Raw genomic sequence first — 12,074 nt, 5'->3', positions numbered from 1 at the left:
CCATCAGTCGCCAGAGTTGAGCTTATTTGGCCATGACTGGCCGTGTCAGCGGCACGATTGGTGATGTTTGCCCGCTCTTGCTTGCATGAAGTTTGGGGTGACGCATGAAGTTTGGGGTACATGAAGTTGAGGCAGCAGTGCTTCGCACTGGATTTTCTGCCGCGCTAAAATTTGCGGTGAAAGTTCACTCCATGAAGGTTGGCCTTCAAAGGAAAAATTTTGGAGCAAGTGGTCACGAAAGATAGTAAGGAGGAGGTGGGACATATACACACACACACACACACACACACACACACACAAAAGATAGTGATTTCATTTTTTATTCATGTAAACATATTTATTTATTTATTTATTTATTTATTTATTTATAGTACCCTCAGCGTTTACACATAACAGAGGGGAGGGGCAAACAATGCAAAAGTATGCAGCGAAAAGGTATACAATATAGACAATTTACAAAAGCATAAAGTTAGGAAGGCAACACACATCAAAGAAATGCAAAATAACCAAACAGTCAAGCACTGTCGTACATATACAAAAAAACAGGTTCGGCAAGGCATGTATTCACTATGTATCCTGTTATGTCTCGAAATAGAGACAGCTGTATTTGTAAATAAATAAAGAAGTGACTGACTGTGGGAGGTTACTCCATTTCATGCAACTTTTCGGGTAGAAATCCCATGAGTATGTTACTGCATTCCAGTAAGGGACATCAACCTTTTCTTTTTCTCTGTAATAAATCCTACTTGAGATAAATGTTGGTGGGTGAATGAAATGCTGATGAAGGTGGTCATGATGATAGTAAATTTTGTGGAAAAGACCAATGCGAGCTGTTTCTTGATGGGGATAAAATAAGGGAAGGTCAATATTTGACTTTAGTAACACTTGCAGTGAGGTGATAATTTGATGTACAGCTTTTCAACCTCTTATTCAAATTACACATTCACTGACCCATAAGTAAGCTCTATGTCAGAAAGCATCGTGGCCAACTGGGTGAGAGTGTATGGATGCACATAGTACTCATACGATGCATGCTAAACTGTCCCTGTTTAAGACAGCTTGCTGCTATGTTTGTAGGAGCATGGCCATTTAGAATGAAACAGAGCATCACACCTCATTAGTATACAAGCTATCATAGCAGCCTAAAATTAAGATTAAGGCTTGATCTTTCATCAATCTGACTAAAGGGTCAAATTTCACCTTTTAGCAGTGGTATCTGCCGTGCCCCCCACCCCCCCTTTCTTTCTCAGCAGTTCACTTGGAAAGCTAATAGACTAGTTTAGAATAAAAGAATGGCTTGCTTACCAAGGTTGCAGCCTGGCCGCAGGCCAATTGGCGTGACTTGGAGCAGCCCTTGAACTGATGCAAAGCTGCAAATAGAAGGCGATAAAGAGACCCCATGCTTAGAGGCTACATAGAACCTCATATGACAGGATTTAAAGCGCATTTGATGCACAGACTGCAAGCTTCCTATATGTGGATTCCCACACAGCTTATTCGCTTATTCAATCGCCATAGTGTGCAGCCAAGTCTGAACAGCTCATCAAGTAACTGCCCAAACTTATATTCCGCTGCCCTACACCTTTCTTGCAGCTACCAGGGATGAGGCAATGGTAGCCAAATCTTCGCTGTGGCATGCAGTTTCTCATGCCTGCGTGAGCTGACCCAATGCTCGAACCTCTGCCTGCAAATTTTCATGTCTATGGGATGCATTTGGACTTCAAGTTGTATGCAAAGGCCACAATGACAACGACAACAACAACCACACTTCCTTTCACAAATAGCATAGTCCATAAACTCCTGGTGACAACTGTACCTAATACACATGTCATTTAGAACTGCAAAACAATGTTCTTGCAAGTATGAAGAAACACATTACAAGAGAAGTTGCTGATAGATTGATTGAGTGACTGAATTATATGGCTTGTGAGAGACGCTGCACTGATGGCCTATGGAAAATATTTCAACCACCTGAGGTTCTATAAATATACACCCAAGGCTTGGTACGTAAGCATTTTTGCATTTCGCACCAATCGGCATGCAACCAGGAATTAAGCCCTTGGCCCGATGTTAAGCAGCAGGACGCCACAGTGAGTGAAAAAATAATCAAATCAGACTTGACAGACAGCCCTGGCAAGCAATGTGTGAGCACAACCTAAATCTAAGAAGTGGAGTGGCGCATTTGCCTGCACATTGCAAGACCAGCATGTGTGAATCATGTTTCAGTGAGATAAAGATATTCGGCAGAAGCAAGAACCAGACCATATGTGAGTTAATGGAAGCGTACTAGGTAAGAAAAAAATAATAAAAACTCTAGCTGTATATATCAATCGGAGACGTGATTGCCTGACCACTGGTTGTTTGAAGTGTCGCGAGTAGTCTACGTATGGGTTTACTTGTCTATTTATTTGGGGGTCTGCACCTTAAATAAATGCGTTGAAAGTGCCGCCAGTGCGTCATCAATGTGTCTTCCTTCCTGTGTGTGTTCTCTTTGAAGACAAAAATGTATACCAGCAAATACCAACTAGGCGAAGAAGCTGTTTTCTTGAGCTTTGCTATCTTTCTTCTTGAAAAAGAAAAACAGAAAGGGGTGTCTCTATGTGCACGGTACCAGCTGGAGGATTCTGGCTTTCTTGTCTACAAGTGTGTGCCCTCTGTCAAAATCAAACAGTTGCAAGTCACTTTTGGTTGACTCTTGTCTTATATGCTTTTTTTTTATTTCAAGCACCAAGACCAACCCCATGAAAAAGGCAGTTGAAATAATGGCCTTACCGACCTTCTCTTAGAAAGTGTTCTGAAGCCCTTGAATCCACAGAGGAGGCCATTCCCAGCACCGATTTCAAACTGCAAAGGTTAGTCAAGCAACAAACACAATTTTACAAATTGTACAGGCACATAAAAAGCACAACAGTGGAATAGTCTTGTCAAACTTCAGTAAGCACAACTTAGTTGCAACAAAAATAACACGCAAAGGTGAAAAAAATAATGAAAAGAAAGGTACGAACACAGAAAGTGAAATTATAGCTCTTATTTCCCTTTTTCTTGAATACCACTAGCTCTCAGCAACAGGTATGCAAACACCACGGCAGGTGTGATTGTGATAACATGGATGTAAAGATTGTGTGAAGGCAGCCTGATGAGGAGGCCGCCGTGGCTAGAATTTCTTGTAACCGGCCAGCCATGGTGCCAATGGTCCCCTAAATTGGTTGGTAGATGCAGCCATAATTGGACCGGGCGCATTAGCGTGTGTTAATTTTGTACTAATCTCGCACAGCATTCGTCGTCATCTTCAGCCACGGCTGGCTGCATTCCACTGCCACGCCACCAGAAGTGCAAATGTTCGTGTATTTGCTGTCACTCTCCACACTATGGTGTGCGCATTGTCACGTCCACTTGTATCATGGTGGCCAACTTTGCATGCCCTAAAACCTCTACACAAATTGCATGGCCTTAAAGGGGTCCTGAACCACCCCTCGGGCTTGGTGAAGTAACATAGTCCATGTGCAGCATATGCTGCTGTGAACATATCAGCCAAGTTTTGCTGTCGTACGCGGTGCGTGGAGCTTGCAAGCGGATTGTCAAGTCACCTTTCTCTCAAACTCTCTGCTTTAAGCAGAAGGCGCTGTCCTCCCTCTCTTCTCAACGCACTATTTCGTCATTCCCTTAGATGGCTGCTACTGGCCGAAAGCTGAGATCAAGCTGCGGTTGGCTACACGGCATAGATACGGCGGCCGCCACGGACTTTTCCCAGACTGCAGTCTGGGAAAAGTCCGTGCGCTGCAATTTTGCTATGTACTGTCTGCGTGCATGACATTTTGCGAATTCCATGCTTGCATGCAACAAAAAATTAAATAAATTCTACGCACTAACCGACTGGCATGCGTTGAGCAACTACGATTTAAGCGGTCAGCCAATACATTAGGTTCAATGGCGACAGGGCAGGGGATTCATTGCGACTATACTTAGACTGGAATTACTTATTAAGCAGGTATATATTAATGAGGTTTTACTGGAACAGGTTCACAGCACAATATAAAGTCTGACACTACACAGGTTTGCAATGTGCCATACTTCTGCATATCTGACTGTCTATGTGTGCACGCGAGTGTGTTTGTTGGAGAGAAGGCCAACATATATACAGTCGACAGCGGACATATTGAACCCGGGTATAATGAATTATTGTGCATAACGAAGAGCTGTAAAATCTGCTTGAAAGTTTTTTCATAAAATTTTTATCTATCTAATCTTTTTCAGTAAAATTTTGCCTATATATATCTAACTTTTTGTAATCCCCTTGCGATGTGATATGTCCGGGTTAAGCTGTACCAGCAAGACATAAATACACGTACCTCCGACCACATTTTTGGTGACACAATGTGTCTCAGGGAGCATACAACGTTCCCGCTTCCGGTTCCATTTTGTGCCGACAGATTCCCGCTCATTGTGACCGTGTCATTCAGGCTGAGAGGAGCCTCGATGGACTGGCTGATGGTCATGCTATTGATTTCCATTTGTGGAAGAAACCTGCAACGTAATGTGCCAATGGCAACCATCAGTGCAATGACCAAATGCCAGAAGCAATCAAATTGCCCCTGCCAGAGACCCAGAGGTGTGAGCTTGGATGAATAGAGGGTATCACTGAACATCTCCTCGCTAGCAAAGCCAGTAGAAGCAAAATTGGTGAAAGAAATTTGGGGAAGGTGAACCTTTCATCATCATTCTACTTGCGTCATATCACTGCTGCATTGAACAAGAGGAATCAAAGGAACAGGGGGGACTTATTACCTGTAACAACCAAATGAACAAGAAAAGCTTATTGTAGTCTTTAATTACGTGTAAAAATAACAACGAAAAGGAAAATTAAAGTGGGAGAAAAGTAAACTTGCCACCAGTGGGTGCTGAGCCCACAATTTCCACATTTGATGCTCTACCAATTGGGCTATGGTGGCAGCTCTCTTTTTGCCCACTTTCTTGGGCGTTTATGAAGGAGCAGAAAACCCAGTTTTCTTGGAGTGTTCCCTAGTGCCAAAGTTAATTTCCCCTATGCTGCCTTTGGCTTCACTTGGTGACCGGTGCTGCATGCAATACCGCAATTGGTTGACTGAATGATGATGTTTAATGCCCCAAAACCATAACCTCGGCTATGATAGATGTCGCAGTGAGGGGGCTCCAGATCAACAGCAGCTGGGCTTCTCTAGCATGCAGTTAAATATAAAGCATGTGGCTGTTTTTCACTCTGCTACCACTGCATTGTGGTCACCACAGTAAAAAAATCGAGCCCGCGACCACACGCTTAGTGGCAAAGCTCCCCGAGTACCGAGTCACAGCTCTGGTAAACTGACAGGGTAGGCTGGTACGCTGAACGTAAACACCACAAAGTCTACGAATGCTCTTCAGTATGGTAAGGTCCCATGCTAGCGCTATATGGTTAAACAATTTCGGGGATATGCTTGCGTTCACTTTTGCATGAGCTGGCAGCACATCAATGCATCATAAGAGTGAAGGGCCTTGGGCCCACTGGCTAACCAATTATCAGCCCTTTTTTTTTGCATCAGCATTTGCACAAAGGAATCAATGCACATGGAAGACACCAATGGCAAACTTGATTGAACAGGTAGCAGGGCTTGGCTGACAGGTAGATTGGCAAGAAAAAAAAAATGAAAATGCAGCATGTTTCTGCAGGATCATCCACATTTAGAAGAAGCAGTATTCAAGCCAGCCTAACTTTTACTTCATGGGAGAAATCTGTCTTAGAGAATGCCTAGTGCAGATATGTACTAATGAACAATTTACAGCTCGATTTCATGCCAAATAAGGCGCTGGATACTAATGTGGTGTTTGCCCTAAATGTGGGTGACCCTTTAAATGACCCCCCAAGTGTCACAGGCATCCCATATGGGGCCCTTCACCAGGCTGAGAATGTTTGTAATGGTAAGAGAAGAGAGAGAAAGCAGGGGGAAAGCAAAAAAGCAGTTGAATTAGCTAAATAAAATGTCGCCATATACAACCATACCTGTGGGTAAAACAGAAGCCTTCATAAAGATTTTAGTTTGATTAGAAGGCCAATAAAACACATTAACAGAAGATATGCATGGGGGATGCACATGAAAGTTGTCTTACCCTTTCGTATCGTCATCGTAGTAGGCTTCGAAAAGGTCAGTGGCATCAATGCCAACACTGATGCTCCCCTGCAAGAAACAAAGAATAAATTTAAGAGGCATGAAATATCCTAACCTGGATTTTGGTTGCATAACATAAAGCTGCAGTGCCCAATAGCTGCTTGTAGAGATCAGGGCTGCAAAGGTGCCAACTCAGAATTGGCTAGATTTTGTAATCATCCCAGTGTTTCTAGAAGCCCACTTAGTGTGGATTAGCGCAATTAACAGTCTTTGGGAACATCACCTAGTTTGCCATATGCCAGTCTGTCTGCACGTCTGTGTCTAACCTCTCTTTCACTCCAACTTGGGTCAGTGGGTAACCCATGGTCTAATGTGTAGGGCATCGGCAATGAAATTGACAATCCCATGCTGCAACTTTGATACTGGTGGCATAGCGACTTCGTCAGCCATCCAGAGAGCATGCAAAGTGGTCATCGTGACAGGTTTTTTTGAAGCGTGACAGCTGAATTGCACAAAGAGTGGGAAGTGACGAAAATGGCAGGACAGCACTTGTTATTCCTTTTTGTATGTCAGCTCACTTTAAAAAAAAAAAATGATTCTGCTGAACGCTGACTGACTAGCCTTTCGTGTCAACTTGCCTGCAAGGCGCCTCATTCTGCAACTCAGTACCATGCTACCTGTGTTTATAGAGGCTGATAACACATCTTTTAGGGGCCTCCTTTCCTGCAGCACATAACGAAAATCTTATCAAAGAAGTATCATAACATTCAGCACTTAGTACTTAAAGTAGTAAAGGCAAGGCGCAGAAGACCAGGACTCAAGAAGAAGAACACAAACGACAGGACCGGCGCCTTTTGTGTTCTTCTTCTTGAGTCCTGGTCTTCTGTGCCTTGCCTTTACTACTTCAAGCATGAACCAACTAGCCCAAGCAAGAGTTTTACTTAGTACTGTCAAGAGCATGAGAAAAATCATTAATCACAAATTTTTCAGTCTGGAACTTCATATGATTTCATGTGTATGTACACTGACAATTCTGACAGCCAAGAATGATGGCAATAGCATGGTACAAAAAATAAAAAAAAAGTCTGATACAAATGTATTTTGGCAGCTAAATATCGTAAGTTTTGTTCCACCATGGAGCTGCTCCTTTAGCAGACGTCTTCAATGTGCAACAGGCCCCTGAAATAGTATTCACACTAACATGTACGCATTTTTCTTTTTGTTTCGACAAATGTTGTTGAGCATCCAAGTTCCATATTAGGAAAGTGTGGCTGAGGTTCTTGCCAAATTAAAATATGCTTATGGAAGGTGCATAAGATGAGCAAGTGGAAAAGATCATCCTCAAAAGAGTAAAAAAAATGAGCAGGCTTCAGAGATTTCTCTGATTCTAAACTCCGTTAACGTGACAGCAGCAGGCTCTCATAATGGGCAACATCTTTTCTCCAGAGTAAATTCTTTTCAATGCACACAAGGTCGTCTTTGTTTGCTAAGGCATTGCATGCTGTGGCCTTCAAAATACATGCACAGACACCACCACATTTAGAGTCTGCGTGGCAAACAAAACCTCACACAAATTACCAAGTGCGAATGTTGTTCATGATAGCTCAGTGGTTGGTGCATCTGGTTCAAAACTGCACATTGCTGGAGGGACATGAGCCTTAACCCTAACAAAGAAATAGACAGTTTTGACAAAAAGCATTTGGCTATCAAGTATATAAACATTATGCCCTATACTATCAACCATTCATCTAAGAATGACTTGTTCTCTAAGTACACAATGGACTCCCTTTAACATAAGCTACGTCAAGAGCTTGAGGTTGACAGTACAGGGAGGGCCATGTAGTTTATTGCACATTCAGCTTAAGATCACATAGGTATATTTTTCTGACCAGAACATTGGCTGTTAAGCTGATGTTCCAGTAAGAAAAACAGATCTGCAAGGTATATATTCCTGTTTAAAAGGAAGGGGAGACAAAACTGATGCTTACTAGCCACATGCGGATTTTTTCAGGTCTACTTGCAGCCTGCGGCCAGCTAACCAGTCAAGCCATCGCTCTTCGCTAGATATAAATGCCTGCAATATTGCGCTAGCTTTTGCCCAACGAGGCTGTATTCACAAGCCAATGCTCTCGAAAATTAGGTCACTATTCCTCTGTGGATAAAGTACTAATAGCGCAAAACAGACAGCTACAGGTAATGCACCCAAGCCCAGTGCTAACTTCCAACAAGCTCTTTAATCTAGGCAAGGCACCAATATACTAGCACACCCCACGCAATCAAAATAAGACAGCCAAACATGTTGGACAACACATAAACCAAAACATGCCCAACATGTTGGTTGGGCATGTTGGAAGTTGGCGTAGTGTCCATGTGCTTTGACTATCTTCGTCCATCTTGTGCTACAGTAGACTGCCATTAATCAACTCCAGATAACTTGATCACAACCAAAGGCTCCGGCTGGCACCCATGCATTTATATGGGTCTAAACTTTCATTATTTCGATCCTAAAACTGGCAATTGCCAGATCACTTGAACTTGACCAGTCAGCACGCATGTGACTGACCCCAATAGTGACCCCTTAGCTGCAGCACATCTCAGGAGACCGTACAGTGAACATCCGTCATTTCCCTTCAAAAACGCCATTTTTGGCCTGCCCTAGGAATATATTCAACAATAATAGCAGCTCATAATTGTCCACTTATGGTATTTACCCGATTCTAATGCATATTTTTTTTTCCTTTCTTATTTCTTAAAGAACATTGGGCTGGATATGGCCGGTATGGTGCAATCATATTTTTACTTTTTTAGGAGTTTTAATGTCATTTCTATGTTACTTTTCTACTTTGGACACACAGAAAGTGGGAGCATGTTAGATTCAAGGGAGTGTAAGAATTGGGCAATTCCTGCCAAATAAATCGGCGGAGTGTTTCCACATTCTTTAGGCATATTGTTTAATTTGACCTGCCAATTAATTTGATCAATTTCGACGGTCCCATGAAGGTCAAATTAAGGTGAGTTGAGTGTACTAGTAGTATATATCCACAACATGCAGGAGACTCCCATTAGGATGACTCAAAGGGACTATAGAGATACTATTTGTCTCATCAGAAGCTCATCATAAAGGAAGTAATCCAGAAAACTCAATTTGTACTATTCCTGATGCACTCAAATGTCTATGACAAAAAATTATATATCAAACAGCATTTACACAAAAAGGCAGATAGTGAAAAGAGATTGTTATTACATTTGAATTATACAATATTGCTCTATGCACTAGTAAGCAATTAAGTAACAGTTAACTGCTGGCACTACGCATATCCATGTGCTATCAGAAAAACTTGCACAATTCAGCCAGCTTCCTGAAAAATGTCTCAAATGCCTTCATGTTGTTGAAAAAATGCACTAAAGTATACAGGGCATTAGCATAATGCACTAACACTGCTGGTTCCTGGAGCTTCTGGGCAGTGTTCTCACCATAACTGTAAGCCTGCAGGAGCCCTTTGAGGACCTCCTCATAACTGTTTCTATAGTATCTGCTCTGCATGTTTCCACGTCATCATCAATGCTGTCCACTGGAACACTATTTGCTTCTAGTGTATAGCTAGCATAGCCGCCTCCTCCAAGTTCATTGATCCACATGTCTTGCTGACTCAAGTAGCAGGAATCAGTGGCAACTGTGGAACTTCAGCTTAACCGAATCAGCAGGCAAGACAGGCAATACGAAAAAAACCAATGGCGATTCAACTCTGAAGTATCCTGTGTGTTGCTACCAGGTATCAAACAATTTGGTGAATACCCTTTCTGCCACTCGAATATCTTTCTAGCTATGCCTGGTTCGTGGTTAACATTCCACTTGTTTCCATGAATGTTAAGAGGAAGCTTTAGCTCGGGCCCAACTCCGATGCAGCCTATTCAAATACATGTAAATCGCAAAAACGATTTTATGAGATAACCCCTGGACCGATTTTGATGAAATTTGTTGCATTTGGAAGAGAAAGTTAAATTCTAGTGACTGTTGGAAGCAGAATTTCGATTTAGGGCTTGAATTTTCTTAAAACGATTTTCAAATATCTGACCGTGTGAAGAAAATAGAAGCACGAAGTTTACAAATTCATAGCTCTGCATTAAGAACTGATATCGCGGTTCTGTAAACGGCATCCATTAGATCATTCAAAGCGGACAAATTCAATATGTCATTTTACATCTTACGTGAATTTGTTACGTTGGTTACAAAGGTTTTGCAAAAGTTGTATTTCCCTATGATTAATTTTTTTTAAAAATTCATGTGTAACATATCAATTTTGTCCGCTTTAGATGTACTATTAGATGCAATTCACGGAATTGTATTATCATCTTTAGTGGTTGAGTTACAGAGTTGTAGACTTGACAGTTTCGTTTTTTGAAAATTTTCGATTGTTGCCAATTTTTAATAAAAAATTGACGACCTAACTGAAAAATTCGAACCCAACAGTCACTAGATTTAAAGTTTGTCTTTTAAATGCAACAAACCTTGTCAAATTTGGTGCAGTGGTTGCCGAGAAAAACGAATTCTTCTTTTACATGTATTTATATAGGAGCACTCGAGCTAAAGCTTCCTCTTAAGCACCATTACTTGTCTGAACCATAATCTCACTGCACATACTGACTGTTCAGTTCTTAGTCAGTTTAAACTGCTAATGGAAAGCTTACCCTATATGACAAAGGTCAAGGCTTACCTTTGGATTTGTTCGCTGCTGTAGACGTCTTTCTTCCTGCTCTCGGGCCAGCCGTTCATACTCTTCTCTGATCTCTTGTGGTGTCTTAGTGCGCTGGACGATCTGACACAGTCAACATAAGAAATGCAGAGGTAAACATCAATACATGAGGTCAGAGTTGAAATGAGGGCTTTGAAGCTATAAAAGGCACTGCAAAATTTTTCTAGCTGCCAGATTACATACTTCAACTGGAATAAATTTCACAACAGAAGTTAAAATAAAAAAAAGGTGCAATATATGCACGTGATACGAGTTATCGCTTTTCCTATAGACATGTACCCAGACATATAGGTATCGACATGTATGCTACATGTATTACGGCAATGCAGACATGTGGCCAGATGCATACGTGCTTCTTCAAGCAAACAAGTAAATTGGGCTTCATCAGGCTCCTGGTGCACAACAAATGACAAAAGATTTTCACTTCCATAATCCATCACGTTAGCAAGATTTCAGATTTGTTACTGGCGCACCTTTAAGCAAAGAATATAGCAAACAGTGATCACATTCACTGTACTAGTGATTTTTTTGTTTGCTTTCTTTATAAAACAGTAGGTTCAATTGTTACAGGAATGCAAGTTGCATACATACGACCGCGTATGACACCAGTTCTTCTGGCCGGGTCTCTACCGCTCTGTGCGTCGTTATGTCATAACTTGCAAATTGTGTCAACGCCGGAAGAAACCTCCGCTATCACCTGTCAGACGACTCTATCCAATTGAAGTTCCCCTGAACCGTTCTTTTATGTAGGCCTTGACCTGCTTGGCCCTTTTACGACGACGACTCAGGGGAATAAGTGGATCGCCGTCGCTACTGAATATGGGACATGCTACGCGATAACAAAGGCGTTGCCGACTAGTTGCGGAACAGACGTCGCCGATTTTCTCCATCACGATGTCATTCTCCAGCACAGTGCACCTAGGCAGTTACTTACATACCATGGCTGCTCGTTCTTGTCTTGAGTTGTCGACGACCTCCTCCGCTTTTGTGCCACTGAGCACAAGCTGTCCACCGCCTACCACCCACAAACGAACGGTCTTACAAAACATCTCAACCGAACACTCACAGAGATGCTGTCAATGTACGTTTTCAACGATCCCCGCAACTGGGATCGTGACATTCGTATATAACTCATCCCGACATGACACCGCAGGATATTCACCCTTTTATCTTTTGTATGGTCGCGACCTCCCTTTGACAC

General features: G+C 42.1%; 1 protein-coding gene across 1 annotated transcript in view; it reads right to left on the bottom strand.

The window, feature by feature from the left end:
* The window catches only part of LOC142575438 (dnaJ homolog subfamily C member 11), a 49,556-nt gene that overhangs the window by 24,765 nt on the left and 12,717 nt on the right, over nucleotides 1-12,074 (bottom strand). Inside the window, exons 4-8 of the mRNA XM_075684814.1 lie at nucleotides 10,835-10,936; nucleotides 6,121-6,188; nucleotides 4,350-4,524; nucleotides 2,777-2,844; nucleotides 1,306-1,370 (exon numbers count right to left, since the gene is read on the bottom strand). Coding sequence (XP_075540929.1) covers nucleotides 1,306-1,370; nucleotides 2,777-2,844; nucleotides 4,350-4,524; nucleotides 6,121-6,188; nucleotides 10,835-10,936 — 478 coding nt within the window. The remainder of the gene's footprint in view (nucleotides 1-1,305; nucleotides 1,371-2,776; nucleotides 2,845-4,349; nucleotides 4,525-6,120; nucleotides 6,189-10,834; nucleotides 10,937-12,074) is intronic.

Source organism: Dermacentor variabilis, chromosome 3, assembly GCF_050947875.1.
Source record: "Dermacentor variabilis isolate Ectoservices chromosome 3, ASM5094787v1, whole genome shotgun sequence".
Taxonomy (NCBI): domain Eukaryota; kingdom Metazoa; phylum Arthropoda; class Arachnida; order Ixodida; family Ixodidae; genus Dermacentor; species Dermacentor variabilis.
This window is presented reverse-complemented; position numbering and strand designations above follow the sequence as displayed.